Source organism: Manacus candei, unplaced genomic scaffold (genome assembly GCF_025592945.1).
Source record: "Manacus candei isolate 608988 ecotype Guabito, Panama unplaced genomic scaffold, ASM2559294v1 h1tg000034l, whole genome shotgun sequence".
NCBI classification, from domain to species: Eukaryota; Metazoa; Chordata; class Aves; order Passeriformes; family Pipridae; genus Manacus; species Manacus candei.
The window spans coordinates 1710521-1732517 of NW_026138082.1; the positions used below are offsets into that span (position 1 = coordinate 1710521).

Consider the following 21997-nt stretch of genomic DNA (forward strand, 5'->3'; position numbering starts at 1 on the left):
ACTTCGCTGTTGAAGTTCTGTAAGTGAACTTGCAAACAGCCCAGCATTTCCATCTCTCAAGAAGCTTTTGAATAAAAACATAACTGAAAGGTAACTCTATTCCAGAAGAATAAGCTTTAGGAGGTTTTTTTTGTCAATTTTGTTTTAATATTTTTTTATTGGTGTGTGGGAAGACTGGAGTCTTTCTGTTTCCTCTGAAAGAGTAATCTTTTCACTTTAGCACTATGATGACATTATTAAATTCTAATTTCTTAATATCCTTATATGAATAGAGTATCTTCGGAGCATATCCTTACCTGTCCCTGTCCTGGTGGAAGATACAAGTAGCAGCAGTGAATATGGTTCTGTCTCACCTGATACAGAGTTAAAAATTGATCCATTCTCTTTCAAAACAAGAGCCAAATCCTGTGGAGAAAAAGATGGGAAGGGAATCCGGTCCCTTTTTCTGAGGTAAAGAGCTATCTGGCATTTATGTTACACAGTAGATTAGGAATGTGTGCATTGGGATGATTTTAATAAAGTTTCTTTTCACTGAGTGTCTTTCATTCAGCATCCCAGATGAACACTTTGAGGATCACAGTGCACCTCCTTCACCTGAAGAAAAAGATTCTGGGTTTTTCATGCTGAAGAAGGATAGTGAAAGGAGAGCCACCCTTCACAGGATATTAACTGAGGACCAAGAGCACGTGGTGAGGAACTTGATGGAAGCTTTGACTCAGGTAAGGTAATTTCAGAAGGCAGCACGAATTCTATGGAATTTGAAGACTTCTCTGTAGTTACCTGCAACTCTTGAAATTAGACATAGTAAAGCAATTAAAAAATAAAGTTTGATTAAACTAGAAAGCATACACTGTGTAAGCTTTCACAATTATTGTTTTATTTGGGCTATTAAAAATAGACTTTGAAATTGTTTATGCTTCATTACATATGCCTTTTGTGTTGTTTGTAATTACAATATGTATGCTTGGGTATTTGTACTGGCTAGATAACAGAAAAACATGCTTTCACGGTACTCTATTTTGCCAGTGATCTCCAAATTGGACTAGCTGAGGCTGTCAAGTCAACTCATAGGTAGATCATCTCCAGGAGGGGATTATCTTGGCTCCCTTTAAAAGTTCTACCTTCTGGCTGACTGGTTCGACAGAGGGAGGTTTATGCCTGTCTGGCCTTAGGTTATTGTGTAGAAAAAATGGGGCTGACTGGTACACCATTGCCTTCTAGCCAACAACCATAAAAGGGGAAAGAGGGGGCTAGGGAGAAAATAAATCACAGCTATTCCTCAATGATCTTTGGGAGCACATATGGAGGAAAGGTGTAGTAACACTGGGGGTTACAGCAAACAACAAAATAATTGCAGAATGGCCTTTTGGCACTCCTTTGTGGGGATGATTCATTATCATGATGTATCAGTTCAGGATGACACTGAATAAATAACAGGTCATGACCACACTGCTAAATGTTGCAACACCGCAATAGGATGATGAGATTTTTTTGTTCTTGTTTGTGTGTGCGTCTTAGTAGTTAATTGACTCACTTCATTCTCAAGGCAAAGTATTGCTGGTCTAAAACTTATTCTTATAAAACATGACGATTCATGTTCTAAAGATAGTACTGTTTAGAAACTGATGCAAACCAATATGATTCTTATGCTACAGTTAATATACTTGAAAATTGCTGCCATGCCAATAAAAATTGTTTCTAACTCTTGGGGGGCTGTGTGTATAAACTCCACAGTTGTCCTAGTACCCTTAGAAAGTGTTTAAGTAGGAGTCAATGAGAGAGTTGGCTGTGATCTGTGCTTTGCTAGAGTGTTGCTATAACAGACACAGTTGTTAATATGTGTATGAAAATAATAATCGGTGATCGTGAGAGGCTGAAACTCAATCTCAAAACTGAGAGAGTTTGCTTGTTGCTTAATGCCTTTCTCAGCGGGGGCTGGAACAGCCCGAGAGAGAAGCAGAGAGACACAGAGAGATGCAGAGTTGTACAGCCTATGAGTTCAAAGTACATATTCATGGCACTGGTTGCCCTTCAAGAGGATGTAGAACTCAGACTCCCAAAAACTGTTTTCTCCCTTGGGAGAGGGACCCTGTTCAGAGAGTAGGAAACTTACTCAAACCACCAGAAAGTTGTAGTAACTGCAGTTAAGGGGAATTTGAGTTGGCTTCTTGATATGTCCTGCTTAAATGCAAGAAGTTACTTGCTTGTTAGGTCTCATTTAGGATTTGATAGCATTTTTCTCTTCACAAAAATTTTTCACAAGAAAGGTTTCAACAAAGTCATTGGGTATGGGGGCTAGGGGAGGAGAATGGCCCTCACAAAATAGGTGAGTGTTTCTAATTAGGGAGTCATACTGGCTGTCCTGTCCCCATAGTGCCCTGATGGACTTGGATCTCTAGTCCAGGGCTACAATGTGCATTTACCTATCTGCCCTAGTGTCTTTTTAATTATTTACACAAAAAGGAGATATGCTACTGCAGGACAGTGAGGGATCCACTTCAGTACAGCAAATCAAGTGAATTCTCCAATGTGGATCAAGATCAGAGGATAGGATCTTTTATCTCAGATGGATGCTTTAGTCAGTGCTTTGACTGCTCTAGAACTTTTGCACTTTTTAAAACTTTTTTTTTAATATTAGTTTCTCTCTCAAGTAATCAATATACGTTAGTTTCATCCAGATCAGAATTAACTTACTGTAGTTAAAAGCTCAGTGTTTTTGGCAAACAAGAGTTCTTGGTGTCTGGCCAGCTGTAACATTCACAGCATAAAGCTAGCAAATGCAACAGAACCAAACACCGTATGTCCTTCTGTTATGGAAATCAGTGTTAGATATCTTTAGTCTATATGAATATGTACTTAACTTTCTTTAGAATAGGCATCTAATACTTTATGTTGAACAACACCTCTGGCTTCATTTTACGATTTGGAATTGAAATTTGCATTCAGTTGGCATAATTTTACTTATGAGAGCAAATACAGTCCTCTGCTTCCTAGTTACCTATACTGGTTATTCTGATTAATGCTTTTGAGCTTTTTGCTACTTTGATAGCTCTTGCAAAAACACAAAAGCTTTTAAAAATAGGCATATGAATATTTATACTAGAAAGGTAAGGCCTTTGTAGACCTGCTATAAGAGAAGTTCTGTATTAAGAGAAATTAGGAAGTTATGTAAGAAAGAACTAGTCCCTTCCAGAGCCTCCTGCATTGCTTTGACTAATCTCTTCTTTTAAAAGCTGCTGGAGGATTTTGCATGTTGTCTCTGAGGGGCACACAGAAATTGGAAGCACTGCAAAGTACGTGTTTGTTTGCAATTAAGAGTAATTTGTAGTATTCAGTGCACAGTATATTTATTCATATCTTTTCCCTCCTGTACAAAAAGCCATACAGACTACAGTGTGCACATACTCTTCAGCAACTGATTTAAACCAAAGTCAGCTACTTTTTCATCAGATTACTTGCATTACCAGGGAGCTGAGCGATAGAGCTTTGTACTGCTGCAGTTACACTGGTACCATTACCTGACCTGCAGCTGCACCTTTCCCTTAACCATAGCAGCAGAGTTTCTGAAAATTTTTGTTGCCAACTGGTGTTATTGGCTTAAGTCCCTTTGGATGTATGTTTCAAAAGATGGCTATCAAAACTATTTCTTTTTCTCTCTTTTCTACCAGGGAGCCGAAGAACCCAAGCTAAAATGGGAACATATCACAACACTCGTTTCAAGCCTCAGAGAGTTTGTACGGTCCACTGATCGCAAAATCATTGCAACCACTCTTTCAAAACTGAAGCTGGAGTTAGACTTTGACAGCCATGGTATCAGTCAAGTGCAGCTTGTGCTGTTTGGTTTTCAAGATGCCGTAAGTTGTCATTTTTACTAAGAAATTCGTACATCAAAACTGCTCCTGCCCCCCCAAAAAAGCCAGAAGCAAACAGAACTTGATTAACTTCTACCCAGAGTTACTGAAACAATAATATTTGAAGGTTTTGCACCTGTAATAACAAAAATCCAGGCAACAGCCATGACTTGATTTGGATGCTCTGTGATCCTTTGGCAGGACACAGATCCTGAACCCAACTGAGATTTTTTCAGATCTTCTGATTAAAGATCTAGAAGGCTCACCATAGTTGTGTGAATACTGTAGCATAATATTAAAGCAGGAAAACCTTTTTAAAAAAAATTTCCTTTTGGAGGGTTTTCTGGTAAACAAGACCAACAGTTAATGTCAGGCTTATCCTACATAAATGCAAATTTCTTGAACTTGACTCCTCCTACAAACTAATGCATTAAATCACTCTATACCCCTATTAGTAGTCTGTCTACCTTGTAATATTGTAGTGAGTTCTTATTCTAGTATTTCTGGTTAGCAGCAGATTTCTGCCAAATAAGTTATCTTCATTTCAATTTATAATAAGCAGGATAAGGAGGAATTTTAAAAGCTTACTTTTGTATCAATAATTAATGCAAAAATTATTATTTCCTACATTGAGCAATGAAACATGCTTGGATAGCCTTTAAATAGCTACTTTACAAAAAGCAACGTTTTTTCTTCTTAAGCTATGTATTTAATCACAAGCAGTTAGGCTTAATTATTAAGATGAATAATGAACAGGGGAGGGTGCAGCTGTGCTGAGTATCACTTGCCCAGACTGAAGTCACATAGTTCAACTGAAATGGCAATCCAAGTAGGCATTTGAGGTGGATGATTCTGTTAGCATTTAAACCTGGGGCACTGACAAGTAAAAGATCTGTCAGGAAGGATGGCATAGCATGTAAACTGTTGCAGAGACTACACTAATAAGAATTAAATGCTATTTGCAAAAAAAACCACAAAGTTTGAAATTAATCTGTAAAATAGATGTTTCTACAAATCAAAGTTTTCACTTTTATTCTTTTGAGTACGCTCTCAGCTATCCATTCTCCTTAGCCTCATAATAATATTCTTTTGACACTTACAAGAAAAAAACCAAGCATACAAGATTAAAAAAAATGCAGGGGGGAATAGTACAAAAACCTGGGTTGGTGTTCTGATAGAGATGATGCTGGGCATCAGTTGTTTGGTGGTAATTGCCTGAGTTGTATTCTTATAAATAAAAAATTTACCACCTTCTGTTAACTTCATCATTACAAGTTGCTGGTTTGTAACTGAAAAATGTCTCTTCCATTACCAGCTCTTTATTATGTAATTAAACCCACAGAAAGTTCAAAGAAAAACTTTGCTTTTATGTGCCCAGTCTTAGTTCTTTTGGACACACAGTAGTTTCTAAAGTAGTACACTGAAATCCGAAACAGTATCAAGGCCTCAAATACTGCAGAGACTTACATACTGCTGAAAGTGAGGGGGAAAGTACTTTACTTGTTCTTAGGACTTAATAAGATAATCTTAGGTAACAAGGTTTAATATCACAACATCTTCATGGAACCTACCAAGAAAAAGTAGTTTTGTGATGAAATGTAAATAGCTAAATCCCATTACTGTAGATTGCTGTGTTCTTGATAAAGTTACATCGCGTTTCTTCATTTCCCAAATAAGCTGCACTTACCTAAACATGTCAATGTCTTGGTAGCAGTCAGTATAGGAAGGTGCTAAGAGCTGGCAAAGGGGAGCCATGCTGCCTCGGAGGGCAGTGAGCAGACCCTTGGGGCCCTTGAGCAGCTGCTGTCCAGGTGTCAGGCACAAGGCAGGGGCTCCTGGCACTGCTGATAGCTCTCCAACTCCAAACACAGTGTCCAAGTGCCATCTTGTGGCCACTGGCAATAGAATTGAGGAGACATAGGTACAGCTGTGGTGGGTTGACCTGGGCTGGCAGGTAGAGGAAAGCCCCTACCCAGTCACTCCCTCCCTCCCTCCCAGCAGGATGAGGAACAGAATTGGAAGGACCAAAAGTAAGAAAACTTGTGGGTCAAAATAAAGAGTGAAGGGGGAAAAAACTTCTCAAGTGATGCAAAAGCAATCATTCACCATTAGCAGATAATGCCCAGCCTATCCCTGAGCAATGTCTCCTTTGGAAAAACCAGCCTATAGTTTTATTGCTGAGTATGGTGTTATATGGAAGGGAATATTTCTTAAGTCGATTTTAGTCAGATGTGCTGGCCGTGTCCCCTTCCAGCTTTTAGTCCACCTGCAGCCTACTCGCTGTGGGGCAGCACAAGAAACAGAGAAAGCCTTGACATTATGTAAGCTTTGCTCAGCAATAGGTGAAGCATGGGTGTGTTATCAAGGCTCTTTTAGTCACCAGTCTGAAACACCGAACCATGTGGGCTGCTGTGAAAAAAATTTAACTCCATCCCAGCCAAACCCAGTACAGGTACCTATACTGAATATGATTGCTTTGGGCAGTGAAAATAATATGATTAATAGTCTGTTTTGTGCGATTGCTACTTAATGTTGTTTAGGCATTTCGTTATAGCACTGTCACCTCACCTGCTTCTTCCCTGTCATTTGGGAGGGGGAAAACAATTCCCCTGAAGTAGAGATGTTCTTGCAAGTGGCATGGAGCATCCATAAGAGGCCCCTGGGAATATGGCTAAAAGCAGTTTGAAAGCAGGCTTGTAAGCAATTAGGAGCAACCCAGAGTAGAAAATGATGTGCTTGCATAAAGTAAAAAGTAAAAGGAAAGAGAAAATGGTACAGCACGCAAACAAAGTCCCCTGACTGTTTAAACAAACGTTAATTAACTATTTTTTTAGTTAAGTAGGAGTGGCATTACATTAGTCTTTTGATATTTCCTACAGTTGTACTTTAAAATAGCAAGTATTGCTTAGAGCAAGCAGTGAAAATGATGCCAAAAAAGTAACAAGATTAATTAGCTTCAGTTACAAGCCTTTCATAACATGGTTTTTGTTATTTGTCTTGCTGGCATTCTTCTTAAGTTTCTCTCCACAGCCATGAAGGTTAAGTATCACAGTCATCAAAAATCACCTAACACAGGAACTAATACGAGATAAAAAAATACAAAATATTGTATGACATAAAAAAAATGGAGGAAGTTGACAAAAATGTTGCTATCAAGAAATAGTTTTAATCACCTGCTTGGATACAGCATCTATAAGTTTAAACACTTTATATAATGCTCACATATATTATAGTTTTAATTTGTGGGGTATGTAATATCTGAACTGAATTTTCTGTTACTAGGTCAATAAAGTTCTCCGAAATCATAACATCAAGCCACATTGGATGTTTGCACTGGACAGCATAATCAGAAAAGCTGTGCAGACTGCTATTACAATTCTGGTCCCAGGTGAGTAATTTCTTAATACTCAGGAAATATTTATCAGCTGATTTCTTAAAACATGTTTTAGAGATGTGATTATGATGCTTCACTTAAGACTTTGAAACCAGCAGTGACCTTTTTCCTGTTCACTGTCTGTTTTGCAATTCAAAAGCTAATCAGTGAGGTGTCCAAGCTATTTTGGAAAGCACCTTTCCATGATGCATAATCTAAACTATTCTGCAACACAAGGAGTAGTAGGTTAATGTGCTCATGGATCTAATTTTTTGATATGCACAATGTTGCCCCTTGAAATCCAGAGGACAGGCCTATTACCAGCACATGCAGATTTTGGAAGGTATTTTACAAAGTGTAGGTTAATTATGTGCTTTTTGGAGCTCGTGGAAGTTTCTCTTGCTTATGGTCAGAAGCTGTCTAAAAAAAAAAAACCAGGACAAAAATCAACAAACAACCCTAAACCTCTGAAACCCACAAAAACCAAACCAGTCTGCAGTGCCTGCACTTTGAATATTAGATTTTGAATGCTGTGAAAGTAGAATGCCTGGCTTCACCGAGGGAAGGAGTCTGTTTGGAAGAAAGTGTAGCCCATTCTGTTATTTCTCTATCTATTTCCAGAGTTAATTTCTCTGCTGCTTCTTAAACTTTTAACAGTGGAATTAATGGTGATATTTTTAAATATATGATTTAATGCTTTAAGTCTGAAGTCAGAACACTTAGGTTCCCATTTTCTGCAGTAGGTTAAGTCTTATATTATCAATAAGGGAATCTGAAAATTCCTACAAAAGTTACAGCCGTTCCTGTTCTCCTTGGTATTTTCCATATCCCTAACACAACCATCAAGGTATAAGTAGGGTTTGTGTGTTACTTTGAAGTCATAAAGACAATCTGACTTCTGATTAGAGTGCTGAACAACTTTAATAGCCATGTACTTTACTCCTGTATAATAAGAGTTCTCTGGAATCCTCCTTAATAGACTGTTCTTTCCCATACAGCTTAGTATCAGCATTAATTGTACGAGTTCAAGCTTAAACAAAAACCTCTCTGCCCTAATAGTGTTTGGGCAGTGATCATCTGCATCTTCCCTAATGGCCTTACCCTACTTCTGTTTGCTTTCCCTTGCCTTCATCTGACTACTTTTTTTTTTCTTTTCTTTTTTTTTTTTTTTTTGGTACCTTTTTTCTTCCCCTCCTAAGAATGATGCGAAGATTTATCTCTGGCCCTAACGCTTCTAAAAGTAATGGGATGTTTAAGGAGTGTTGCAAAGCAGATTTTATACAGTTATACTTCCTGGTGGTGAACAATGGCAAATAACTTCTCCATCACACTAATAAGAACAGAAGTTCGAAGCAAATTCTGGCATATTTGCCTATCAATATTTGGGTAACTGCTTTATAATAAATTTGCTTTCTTTAATATAGAGGAAGCACAGCTCTGTTGATCTTAGTATGTTCAGCCTTGAAAAAGGTATGTAGCATTGAAATGAAGAGATGAAATAGATCAAGGAACAGATGTTTCTTTTGTAAAGAAGAGAAACATACTTATTAGTTATTCAGCAGAAAGGGCAAAACCCAAGTGTGATTTGGGAAAAAAAATACTTTTCGGTGAGGAGACTAGAGGCAGTTCTTAACAGTAAGGAGCCACAATTGAAGGAAGGAAGAAAGATTTATATTAAATGGTTAGAGTTAACAAACAGATGTTGTTGCAATAATAGGTTCTGTAGGAGTATCAGATCTTGTGTCCGTATCTTGCATACCTGGCAAACTCCGGTAGGTGGTTTAAACAGGGCATAACAAACCAGAGTACACATACAGCTTTGTGTTCACAGTTTCATGGATGTGCATCATTACAAACTAGGCAGTGTTCCCTCTAATAAGCAGAAGGGAAGTGTGCTGCTTTTAATTCTTGGGAGAGGGGTCTTTTTGTCATTTCCTCTCTATATCTTTGGATAAAATTTTTTGGTAAACATGGTGTTGTTCTAATGAGATAATGCCAAATATGACAGAATAGCAATAGCAGTAATAGCTGGATTTAAAAGAAATAACAGTTTGTTTGAAAAAGATTTCAGGTCAGACACATAGAAAATTCAAATTATTGAGAATGGAATTAAGCAAAAGAACTTCTGCTGCACACAATACTTCAGCACAATTTGAAATAAAATGCTAGCCAAATCTGGAATCATGTTTATCCAGATGTTTGGTTTTTAGAGCTTTTTAACATTCAATAGGCTGAATAATAATCTGCAAAAATTAGATGCTGTTACATTTTAAGTGGTCTTAAAACTCTAGAAAATATCATCTGTTCTCTTGTTACAGAAATTTCAGATCTGGTTTACCCCAAGCTATAGGATGATCTGCAAATAGTCACTTAGGTCTGCTTTTGTTTTAATGTTTAACTAATGTTTAACATCTTTACTGGTTTTTTCTTTTGCTTATATTTTAATAGAATTGAGGCCACATTTTAGTCTTGCATCTGAAAGTGATACAGCAGATCAAGATGATATAGAAGTTGAAGATCGAGATGAACAGCCCCAGAATCAAGCCATCCAGCAGCCTTGCATTGTCATGGAAGATGCAGTAGCTACCTCAGGTGTAAGCACACTCAGCTCTACGGTATCCCATGACTCCCAGGCTGCTCACAGATCACTGAGTGTCCAGCTGGGCAGGCTAAAATTAGAGACAAACAGGTGAGTCTGGACATCAGGAGACAGAGACACTAGCCTACTTGGGACCGTACATCTTGTTTAGCTTTTAAAATACATGTGCTAGAAGAGTAGTGATTGCCAAAATTCCATAGCACTGCAAGGTGTTCATTTAAATGACAAAATGTTTAGCTGTGACTGATCACTTATATTAGTTTTAATGATTTCAAAACAGCAGTGATGGAAGTTAAGGTCGATCTTGATTTCAGGTGCCCTTTCAAGGAAGGTCTGGAAAAAACTGACTTGCTGCCAAGCTTCTGCTTTTTCTCTCCTTCGTATGCTCTGTGTGGCTGATGAATGGTGTTATGCTTTGTTTCCACGAAGGCAGAACTTGCTGTTCTTTTCTGTAGTTATTCTTGGGGAGTGAACTCAAGCTGACTGACAGCCACATATGAACTCTGCAAGGAAGATACTTCTGACTTGTTTTGTGCGCAGAATTCACTGCAAGCAGGATCTGTGCTTACCAGCAGCCATTATCTTTTTATTAAAGAAGATGTGTTCATCAGAGAAAGATGTGTAAAATAGGTGTTTTGTTTAAAAGAAGAAATGAGCCAGAGATTTGAATATTGGATTTTTTTTCAGAAATACATGCATTGCACTTTAAACCTGAAAAGTGGTTCTTTGGGGGTTTTTTTGTTTGTTTAAGAAATATCAGAGAAAAATCTGTCTCTGTTCTTTTATTCAAATGACCTTCTATATATTTTGTTTTCTTTTCATTAAAATATACCAGTCTGTTTAAAGTAGATATTTAGCTTTTGCAGCATTGGATTTATGACATGGGATTCCCTGCTGACCTCAGTAAATTTTGAATGTGGTCTTGATAGAAAGAGAACATGTCTTCAATAAGACAGTGGTTATGCCAATAGGACATTCTTTGGAGTTACAGTTCCAATTGAAGTTAAAATGTTAAATTGCACTTTACTTTTAAATGTGTCCAAGAAGATTGCCATAATTAGAGGAATTCATTAGACTGTACTGTTTTTAATAAAGTAACAGTATCTTTGGGTTCTTATGTTTCAATTAATTTTCTTGCTTGTGACCACTGAGAAAATTTGGATTGCCTTACTGATATACTTAAATAAATACGTAACTATTTTAGATTGGCTCACTTTAATTCACAAGTTTATGGTGGGGAATAGCCTCAAAAGTGATCAATTTGTAGAGGTACTTTTTTGCTAGCACTTTGCTTCTGTAAATTTCTCAGCTGCAAAGCCTTTGGCCAAATAATCACATCCAGTCATTCACGCAGAAATTTTGAGGTACATAATGTGGACAGTTGTTTAAATCTTAATGAAAGCTTCATTGGCATAAGCATCAAGCAGTTATCGGGAGAAAATAATTCATTATTTGGCCCTGAAGGCCTTTTTCAACCAGAATAGATAGAATATGAATAAGTTAACTGGAAGGTGACTTGTCTGTACAGAATATCAATCTGCACTGAGAATGACCAAGCTGTGGGGGTGCAGAGATGCACAAAGCAGCTCTGTTCCCAAGGAGAGTGGACCCATTAAGAATTATTAGCTTGGGTGCAGAAGCATTCAAATGCAACTATGCTGCTGGTAGGCCTGCATGCAAGCTAAGAGTAGGACTAGATGTTTTTATAAAGCAATCATATGGGATGCATTTTAATTCTGTGCAGATACAGGCAAGGTGCTTTTGTGGCACATTTTCTAACTGAATTCCTATCTTTCGTTGTCCCAGAAAAAAAGGTGCAATGCTCAACTGGTGTAAAAAAAATAATAAAAGGAAACATGCCAAAATGGAACAGTTATTTTGTAGTTTTCAGGCTGACAAAGATTTCAGGAAACGGATGAAGGTGCTGCAGTTCTTTCAAGGCAGAACTTCCTAAGACTCAGAAGTCAGTAACAGGTTTCTGAGTGTGTTCTCCATGACCAGTTTCTCATATCAAGTTCCTGAAAAGACATTGTTCACAAATCCCCTCTTTTACTAAATCACTTTTCTGAAAGCTGCAGCAGTTTCCCCTAATAATTTTCCATTATATTCTGACTATTTTCTTTTGATCAGTTTGAAAGGTGCTGGCTACTGAATCTCTCTGGGTTTCTCTCTGGGTTTGTGTTATGATGGAGGTCAAATGTGGGTTCCAATTTACTTCTGCTTGACATTCTCAAATGTACTTGCTTGGGGAGGATGCAAGTATTTTGCCTCCTCTTTTCTCACTCTTAACATAGTCTAGGAGGGCAGGCACAAAGTGCCTCCTATGTGAAGAAGGGACAGCCCTTCTTCTGTGGTTAAGAATGTGTTTTCCACATTTAAGAAATGCAACCATACGTTTTCACCACATTTTCATCACAGCTCCACCCTTGCCATACCCTTGAAAATGTCTGCTGGAGAGATGTGAACTGACATTTTTCCTTACAAAGGATTATGTCACAAAGTTTAGCCCTTGGTTTATGAAACACTTTGATATTGTTCTCAGTTACATGGTTTTGTTTCAAGCAGAATGCCGGCTGTAGAAATTTCACTGACACTTTATTACTTGTTTAGTGAGTGAATGTGTATGTGTTTGGGGCTTTTTTTTTTTAGGGTTATAGCTTTAGGAACCAATGAATGTTTATATCTTGGTATAGGTCATAATAAATCTATGGTGAAAGAATATTCCTGTGAAAGCTGAAGAAGTCTGTCCTTGTCTTTGTCAGGAATGTTTCCAGTTTAAGTATAGTAAGATCTTTGCTTTCCTGAAAATTGAAGCTAATTAAGGAAATGTGTGCTTTCTTCTGGTTACTTCACAGGTTATTGGAGGAGTTGGTTCAAAAGGAGAGAGAATTTCAAGTCCTCTTACATCAAGCTATAGAAGAAAAAGATCAAGAGATCAGAAACCTACGGCTCAGGTCACAGCCAATAGGTGAGAAAAATTTTCAAGGAAAAGTTTTATACTAGCTGCAGATGAAATGGTGCCAGCTAAACATCTGTTCATTTTATTGAGCCATTCTTCAGCAAAGATGCTTTATTATGCTGCTTCTGGTAGGGTTTGCTCTGAAGTAAGAATGTACATTGTGGAAACAAATTACTGAATTTGTTAATCAAAGTACAAGGAATGGTACAATTTAAATATTTTTGTTTGTGATTATATGGAAGAGTACGAGGCTCATATTCTACAGAATAAATATTATTTCTAAAGAGGATAATCTAGTATGTTAGGTATATGTTCCTTGAATTACAGCCTGTTCCAATTGTTCCACCGAAAGTTCAAGAGGATCTAATTGGTGAAATGTAAATACAACTTAAAGGTTTCTGAGGGAAGTTGACTTTGCTGTGTATCTGCCCTGTAGAAGGTGGAAGTGCTAGTGCAGTTTGATGTTTCTGTGTAATATGCTTCAGAGAAGTGTTGCTTCCCAAAAGCAACTGATCCTCAATCCAAGGCATTGCTTGTGCACCGATTGTATGAGTTGCACTGAACAGTTCAGTTAATTGATGCAACAACCTTTGTGTAGAAACAGTGACAGTGAAATCGATGTGCCTTGTACTTGTAAAGTCTTTTTATGAAGAGGGGAGAAAATCTCTATCAGCATTCACACTACTTGAACTGTACCCCTAACCAAGTGGAATAATTAATGTCTATAAATTGTAATTAAGTGTGGTTTTTGGGAATTGACATTTATCTTTATTTATGGGGATACTGGTATTCTAAGCTTGAATGGAAAGCTCACAGAAGAAAGAGCTTCAGAAGTCAAAAATAACAAGAGGTTGCTTTGGCAACATAAAACCTTATCTTAGAAATGCTCGTTTCAGATATTCCTGGATTGTCTGTCTGTCATCGTCATTCCACTGGCACAGGGACCGAAGACCCGGATCTCATAAACTGGCTGAGAGTTCATGGAGCTGATGAGGCCACGATAAACAAGGTAGCAATGATTCTGTTCACTTTCTAGTACAGTTGCAGTACTGTTTTGTGTCTCAGCGCAAGAAGATATCAAACCTTTTTAATTACTTCAGCACATTTTGAGAGGTTGATTTGTTTTGAGATAAGAAAAAGCCATGAATATAAAGGCCTTCTTAAAAATACAGTACTGTTAATAATTCCTAAATCTGATTAGGAATAAGGGAATAAAATGTCCTGGTAAATAGACAGTCTTGCTTTTTCAGTGTCTTTACACATTGCAGCAGTCCCTGCTGATGATATGCTGAATACAGTGTACCTGTTCGCGCTTAGCTAACTGTGCTGAAGAAAAATATGCTGAAGTAGATCAGTATGCTCTGCAGCAAATTATATAATTTTAGAGGTGTTGAGCACCTCAGAATATCAGCTGACTTAGGAACACCTGCATGTAGTTATCACTCCTACATATCAGATCAAAGGTTCATCCAAATCCAATTACATAAATTTAGATGCCATTCTTGAAAAGGTAGGCCTTAACTGTTGTTTTTAATTTCCTTGTGGGTTAAATGTGGTATTAATTATGCTCTGATTTGTGTTCACTGAAGTCTGTGATTCTGAGATATCAGTGGTAACAATAGAAATGCCAGTTGACAAAGGTTTTGAGTAGCTGTAAAAGCATTACACCTTTCAAGTTGTGCTTGGTATGCCAATGCAGAATATACAGTGTAAAATTTAAGTAGCTCTGTTGTATTTTTAAAACAAATGTGGATTAATCTGTTACATGTACCACGTTTTAGCTCAATTTTAGGTTTCTTCCAGGTATAACCTTCTATTTTTAAGGGCAGATAATCCTAGGAACATGAGCTTAGGAAGTTAAATGATATTTCTAACAAAATGTTAATTTAAACTTCTTTTTGCAGTTCTTGGGTGAAGACTATACCTTAACGGATGTTCTCTGCTATGTTACACGAGATGATCTGAAAAGTTTGAGACTGAGGTAATGCTTCACGTTTAAATGAACTGTGCTGAGCAGGAGTTGTGCTGTGTTTCAAGAGAAAATAACTGACACTAATTTATTGTACTGTGCAGTATTAACTTAAAATAAGTAACATTTTCCAGTTTGTCTTTGTATGCTGACACCGTCCTGCTAAACAGCTGGATACTGTTTAAATTTTAAAATAAGGTATCTCTATTAAAGGCAAAATATTAGGGTAAGCATTTACCCTACACCTGGAGACACTGAATATCCCATTAGAGCCTTGCTTTTATTTTAAAAGGTAGAGATAGCAAAACTTTCAGTAGTTTATCATCATCATCAAACTTCAGAAATCTTACTTATGGACTGCAAGTAACACTAGATTTCACCTTATCATGCCAGATGTGTGGATCACTGCAGTAGCAAGTTTAAGTAGAAACAATGGAAATTATCAGACACTATGTGCGTGCCCAGTCAGTTTAAAAAGAAGTAACTAAAAAATTACATTAAAAGACAAGTGTTAAGATTTTTACGTAATCGACACTTTCATCGTGTTGGAAGTCAGATGTGGGTTATGCAAGTCCTTTGGACCAGAAGTCTGAATTCCAGACAGCAGGCATCTGCCAAGTGGAACGATTGCCCTGTACCATAATCAGGAAAGGACTCTGTTCTCTATTTGAGTATTGCATGTTGAATTTCACCTTTGATCAGCCTTCCCACTGAATTTCATTGATCAAAACCAGGGCAAGAAAATCAGAAAGCACCTAAATTGGAATGCTTTGAGGCTAGAGGGTATCTTTGTACCTGAGTGTCTTTACGCTTTTTCTTTTCAGAGGAGGAATGCTATGCACGCTCTGGAAGGCTATCACCGACTTTCGAGAGAAACACACCTGACATTGAAATTTTTCTTTGCTTCTCTGCAGAGATGAAAAGATTTCCTTTCAGCACAGAGCAGGTGTGCTGTCAGAGGGACTGTTGCACTTTAATCCAGTATTTGTTTACCAATGTTAAAAACACTGCAGCTTCCTGACTGCTTTTATTTCTATAATCCATAAGGAATCTATAAACAATCTGCAACATTATTTTACTTCAGATGTTTTTACATGCAAGTTTTTCAAAAATTTAACCATACACATACACACACAGTTATAAACTCATGAAATATTGTAATAAAGTAAGCAGATGTTAATTTCATGAAAAACTGATGTAAGATTTCATGTGACTGTACATCACTGGAACAAAACCAAAATGTGACGACAACTTTTCAAGTTTCTTTGTAATATATCTCAATATTATCTGTAGTAGAGCTTCATAATTTCAATCATAATTAGATATTTTTCTTTTAGTGTGCAAGTTCTAAAGGTAATTGTTTTACCTACTGCCCTACATAGTTTATTATTGTTTATTTTTTGGTAATTTAAGTTCTATGGTGCATTTGTTTTAGAGTTGTTTATGTACTACTGAACTGTACCAGTTGTATACACCTGAACCACAGTAATGTTAGCTTGTTCTAAAGCTATCTCTGACATACACAGTTGGAAATAAAAATAACCTAAGACTTACTTTTTCCTATATTTTTGGACTTTTAAAATAATAAAGGTGTAGAACTGGAAAATATTGGAATAAAAAAAAAGAAAAAAAATCAAATTGAGTATCAAGGGAACCTTTCTGACACATGTTAAACTTACTGTGATTTGAGTTGGATTATCACAGCATTGAATATTTTCTTGGTTTTCCTATTCACTCTAATTCCTGTACTAACAAGCCAAGGCCAAACAAAATTTTTCTCCATGTGCTCTACTTGAGAAATGAAAAGTCCTGCTTCCATGCACTGAAGAGTCATTGTGCCCTGTTGTTTCTTTTTCTGCTTCTGTTTATGCAATGTGTCTTTTCTCACATGTAATGAAAAATGATTGTGGATGTTCCCTGTCCATCCACTGTCACTGTCACTCCACCATTGTAGCACTGGGTATCAACAGATTCTTCTAGGGCAGCTGCAAAAAATTCCAATGTGAGTAAGACTTGCCTGGACAAGAAGGTACTTCTTTCTTCAGAAGCCTTGGTAGTCAGTGAAAGGCTTATGTTCTCAATTTTTCAGGTCTAGCAAGCATTTTCAAAGAAAACTAAGTATTTTATTTTAAACATAAACATGCTGTCCTAACATGTATATAGTAATTTCCACTGACTAAAATGCAGCAATTATGCATTTAAAAAGGCTAAACAAAGAACAGTAGATTAAATAATTTTAGTCAGATTTTTTTTACTCTGAAGACAGTTCCACTGATTTTTGGACATAGGTGGATTCAACTCATTCCAAAAACTTAACTACGTTTCATGAGAAATATAGCTACAGTTTACCAATTTCTACTGCTATTACAGCTGGAAACAGTACACATTCAAGGTAGTTTTAAACACTGGAAAGACCAGTGGTGGAGGTTGATTTGTAAAACCCAAAGCAACTGAAAAACACCACTACCCATTGAAAAGTGACCCTTAGGACAATGAACATCCCTAATTTGATTTTTTGTGTGAAGCACAATCCTGTATCGGTCCATGATTGCAGTTGGGAAACCTGATTTCACACAGCATCAATAGACCAGAATGTAATTGCATTGCTCTGTTTACTTTGAAAGCAATGCAGCCTGTTCTCTATGACTCCGAGCGCTCAGAAATGCCAGCTATGTATAACAGAAGGGAGTGTGATCAAGGTTTCAGTTGAATGTCTCCATGAGACCGAGCCTGGCTCCAGCTGGGAATTAACTCCTATAGTTCATTGCTGGCTTCACCAGACCCAAGGTGGCTTCTGCAGAGGTGCTCAGCAATCAGTTCTGTATTCTCCACTGTAAGACTATATTGGGTCTGATCCATGCCTAGGCTGGGCCATGTACTACGCTTGGGCTACTTGAGCGATTGTGATCTGGTCCGAAGTGGTTCCTTGAACAGCACAGCTTATCCATATCGGTACTAGATCTGTGCACAAAAGCTTATGTAATATCCCCACTTCAGGCTACTTCATATAGATTGTGCTAGTCACATTACTTTTTATATCCCCGAAAAGAATGTGAAAAACATTCTGGGACAGAGTGCATCAGACATCTGGGACTTTTCAGCCTGGCTCCCTGAATATGCTAGTGGATACGTGGACCACAGGTGAGGGAATTGAGATTACATCGTAAGGACACATGATGTTTCAGTGCAGGATTTTGCCTAGGGCGACATTTTGACTATAGGGCATACCGTGGGGTTTCAGCTTGGATAACCTCTTGGTCCTTGATCCATGCTGTTGTAAGCCAGGGCTGAGGTGGACCAAGAGACACCTTTGCCCCTCAATTAAGAGATCATAGAAGTGAAAACTCGATCAAGGCAGTGCTGATCTTGCTGTGTTTTGTGCCTTCCAGCGTAAAGCCCAAATGCCCAAACGCCCTCCTGCACATAAACCACAGGGCACGTTTATCACTCAAGCCCCAAGCTGCTTCTGTTTTAGAGCACAAATGGCTCCTGGTGCAACAATCCCTTCCCCTAGAAGACCTCATGCCCTGAACTTGAAAGTGCTGCACGGTGGCTGAAGATGGCTTTGTCCAAGCACACGAGACTAAGGGAGCTGTGTCTCCACCTGCTTACCCGTATGCCATGAGTTTCTTTACAGAAAGGACTGATACGTCGACAGCTCTTCACAGAGCCATTTTTTTGGAAGCGATGTGTTGCGGGCAACTCCAAACCTGACTGTTCCAAAGCACGTGCCGCAGCAGCGAGTCTGCAGCAGTGCAGCTCTTCCCCACACGATGCGGCGCATCGCCTGGGCTTGTGAGGCGGCCGCCACTCCTCCCACCTACCGTCGAGATGGCGAGCATCCCCAAACCTGTTGTTTCTCCCCGCGCTGGTACCGAACGAGCTGTGCCAATGCGACGGGAGCCGCTCTGAGGAAAAATACCAGCACACCTGGGTGAACACCGGCACGTCGGCTGCCCGGGGCCGCCGCGGGGGCCGGGAGTGCGGGCAAGCGCCCCCGCACCGCGCCGCACAAGCGCCTCCTGCCCGTGAAGCGCGGCCGCTCCCGGGCCGCGGGCGCCGGGCCCGCCCTCACCTGCTGCCGGGCAGAGCCCGCCGGCGGGGGCGGGGGACGTGGCGCTCTCACCTGCCCAGGGCCGCGGAGCCGCGGGGCGGAGCAGCCGCGCTCGCCGAGCAGGAGGAGACATGGCGGAGGCCGCGGGCAGGAGCGGCGGGCGCCGGCGCCCCGCAGGTGAGGCGCTGCCGCCGGCCCGGGCGGAGGGAGGGAGGGAGGGAGGGAGGGCAGCGTCGCGGGTCGGCCGGCGGCTGCGGGCGGCCGTGCGGGACGGGAGCGCTGCGGGGCCCGGCGGCGGCCTCGTCCGCAACAGGTGCGGGGGCGCTCCTTGGCCGCCCGCGCCCGCCGGGCTGCGCGGGGGCTTCGCTCCCTTCCCGCGGGGCACCCACCGCGACCCGGCCCGGGGGCAGCCGGAGGGCAGAGCCGCGCCGGTGGGGGCGGCTCCCGGACCGTGCCCGCCGGAGCGGCGAGACCCCCCGCCTTCCTTCCCTGGCCCCGCGGAGGGGCATCGGCGGGGCCGCGCCGTCGTTTCCAGAGCTTGGCTGCTTGCTTCGAAAGCTTCTTTAAAGGATCGGGGTGCTGCGGCGCGTCCGCGTCGGGCGGGGATAGCGCGGGGTGCCGAGCTGCCCGCGGGGGTGGCCGCCGGGCTGCGGCGCAGGAGTGGGGGGCAGCGGGCTCTGAGCGGGGCTGGAGGTAGTGGCGAGCTTCTGCAGGAAGGGTGAATACCCGCAACACCTGCTAGCGGGAATGGGGTGAGCCCCGGCGGGAGAGGAGGGATGGCTCAGCAGGGTCAAGGTACCTGGCGGCGCCTCCCGAGCGAGCCCCGCCGCAGGGCCTGCGGGTTTGGCTGCGCCTCAAACGCGTGCGAGCGACGGGCTGCTGCAAGCCCTTATTTCCTACAGGGAAGGCAGGGAGATGTCCTTGCATCTCCTCTAAAGAGGAATGTACGCTGCGAGAGCGTTTTAACGCGCTTTTATTTTGGCCTTAAGGGCGAGGAGGGTGCAGGGAGGAGATTTTGGCTTACGCAAGCGGATCGACCGCTGTATCACTGTCGTAGGCGCGGATGCTGTTTGCTTTTGTGGGCAGTGGAGGGGTTGCCTTTCTGGCACGTTCACTGGGAGTGCTGCTTGGTGGACTGTGAAAGCTGACTCCAACTTTTAGTCCTCTCCTTTTCTTCCTTTTTTATCTCCTTCCACAGTACAATTCCACTCACCTTTTGCTAGTCCTTCTCTAATCTGTGTCCAAGTTTATCTCTGAATCCAAGCTTTTTCATCAAAACAGCATATGAATAGGCCATATGGCTGTTGCTTAATTGATTGTGTTTCCACAGTAATATTTTTTATACGTACTTTATGTAACACAGGCATGCAGTCACAAGCAACGACTGTGGGCAGACCCATCCAAATGCTCTCGTTAGTAAACTTGAAAATTGTAGTGTTTTGCTCAGGAGTCCTTCTTACAAGTCACTCCTGGGCATCACTCTAATGTTCAGCTTCAGAAAGGGTGTGCATCTGTTTTCCTATGTATTTCAAAGTTTGTAATTGCATTAACTTCACTTTCCATGGAAAGAACTGACTGTCAGTGTATTTTTAAAGCCAGGTCTAACAAATTCTTTTCAAGTTCTTTACCTTACGTTGCTAATGTCATTTTTTTCAACTGTATTATCAGTCTCTTTCTAGTTCCTTACCAAAACTGGGGACAAACCAACAGGTTACATATATATTATATATGTACAGTTTTAAAAGGATTTATGTGCTTAGATTTATTCCGAGTTTGCTTTATAGTTTCGTTGCATGCTACTGTGTTGAACTTTTACTCATTGGGCCGTAGTTGTAGACAGGAGGTGGATCTACTTGCATGAGTTATTTTTTTTGAATTTAAATTGCTTTGTGCTGTCAAAGTTCATTCAAAACTTCCTCTTGTGTGAAAGGTCCAAGTTAAACTTCTGTGAAGTTGCTTATTGTGTGTTGAGATTGCTTTAGGTCTCTGAGTTATCGCGGGCCGCTTTCCCGGCGTTTACAAACAGGAACAACCTCATAGCATCTCAGGGAGCTGCTCGGCGGCTGTTTGGTCTGTCTGTGAGTGAGCAGATGTGTGTGCCCAGGGAGGGCCATGCAGATGGCTTCGGCTGCAGTCTGCTCCGCAGGCAGAACCCTTGCGTCTGGATCCGGCTCCTTATGAAGGTCAACATCCCATCGTTGTTTGGGGAAATTACCTACTGGTTGACTTATTGCCTCTGTTTATAAAACAAAACAAACCAGCTAAATAGCTCTGTGTGTTGTGGTGTGTGTTTGGTTTTCCCCCTCTCCTGTGACTGTCCACAGGGACTTTTAGGACTGGCCTGGGGAAGTCTTTAACGGCACCACAAAGGCTTTGCAGGGAGATGTTACAAGTGGCTCCCTTTATTGCTGGGCAGATGGTCTGCTGCACTTAACTAGCTTTCTTCAGGTAAATGGCTTAATTACCAGGGTGAAGGGTTTTTTTCCTCTGCCATTCATAAGTGTGTAGATGGCAAAATGAGTATAGTGCTCAGGGAGTATGCTAGCTTATACCAGTTAGAATTTTTAAATGATAATTACTCAAGCATTTTATAGTGCTAACAGGCTTTTCAGTGATTCCTGAGATGAGAGAGGCCCTCTCATGAGGAATAACACATGGAGAAGCTTCTAAGGCACCTCATTTTGTGGCTGCCTACCATCAGCGTAGTCATGCCTCTGCCTGTGGGAGTTTCCCCACGCCTGCTCTGGGCTGCCTTGGCCAGCTCTGTGCAAGAATAACAATTTGCTTAGGTACTGGGAGACCAGAGAGAGCGAAGTGGGTTTGGATCGTTGCAAAGAAGCTTTAATGCCGTGATTTTGTGTACTGTTAGTGCTCTCTTCTAAGTAAGTTTATCATTGTTCCTTTTTTTTTTTTTGCAACAAAACAAGTCTGCACTTTAAATGATGTCAGTGATAGCTGGTTTGCAGAAGCTGAACACTTGGGATGTTTGCTCTCTTAACTGCTGGTGGGACGTTATTGCTTGCTTATCCTGGTGTTTTCTCCATCTGAGAATAAATTAAGTTTCCTCTTACTGTGTTATCTTTTTTCTAGATAAATTATTAGGGAAAACGCAAAGGTACAGAACCATACAGTGTGTGGGAGCTGAAGACTTGCACCAGCTCCCCGTGGCTCTTTCCCGACGGGAAACGTGTT

General features: G+C 40.5%; 3 protein-coding genes across 4 annotated transcripts in view; 2 read left to right on the forward strand and 1 right to left on the reverse strand.

Moving 5' to 3' along the window:
* Positions 1-16304, forward strand: part of MAP3K5 (mitogen-activated protein kinase kinase kinase 5) — a 105440-nt gene extending 89136 nt beyond the window's left edge. The window contains exons 22-30 of the mRNA XM_051792494.1: positions 273-450; positions 551-719; positions 3669-3854; positions 7134-7239; positions 9673-9913; positions 12679-12791; positions 13679-13791; positions 14687-14763; positions 15576-16304. Coding sequence (XP_051648454.1) covers positions 273-450; positions 551-719; positions 3669-3854; positions 7134-7239; positions 9673-9913; positions 12679-12791; positions 13679-13791; positions 14687-14763; positions 15576-15636 — 1244 coding nt within the window. The 3' untranslated portion in view covers positions 15637-16304. The remainder of the gene's footprint in view (positions 1-272; positions 451-550; positions 720-3668; positions 3855-7133; positions 7240-9672; positions 9914-12678; positions 12792-13678; positions 13792-14686; positions 14764-15575) is intronic.
* Positions 16305-16408: 104 nt separating this feature from the next.
* Positions 16409-18968, reverse strand: LOC127473219 (translation initiation factor IF-2-like). 2 transcript variants are annotated; one of them, XM_051792640.1, is made up of 3 exons: positions 18878-18968; positions 18576-18659; positions 16409-16736 (listed from the first exon to the last, which is right to left on the reverse strand). In XM_051792640.1, the coding sequence occupies exons 1-3, from the start codon at positions 18936-18938 to the stop codon at positions 16636-16638; spliced, it is 246 nt and encodes an 81-aa protein (XP_051648600.1). In that variant the 5' UTR covers positions 18939-18968; the 3' UTR covers positions 16409-16635. The 2 variants fall into 2 exon arrangements, with proteins under 2 accessions (XP_051648600.1, XP_051648599.1); XM_051792639.1 differs by having other exon boundaries at positions 16721-16736; positions 18576-18938.
* The window catches only part of MAP7 (microtubule associated protein 7), a 125197-nt gene continuing 122071 nt past the window's right edge, over positions 18872-21997 (forward strand). The window contains exon 1 of the mRNA XM_051792563.1: positions 18872-18982. Coding sequence (XP_051648523.1) covers positions 18937-18982 — 46 coding nt within the window. The 5' untranslated portion in view covers positions 18872-18936. The remainder of the gene's footprint in view (positions 18983-21997) is intronic.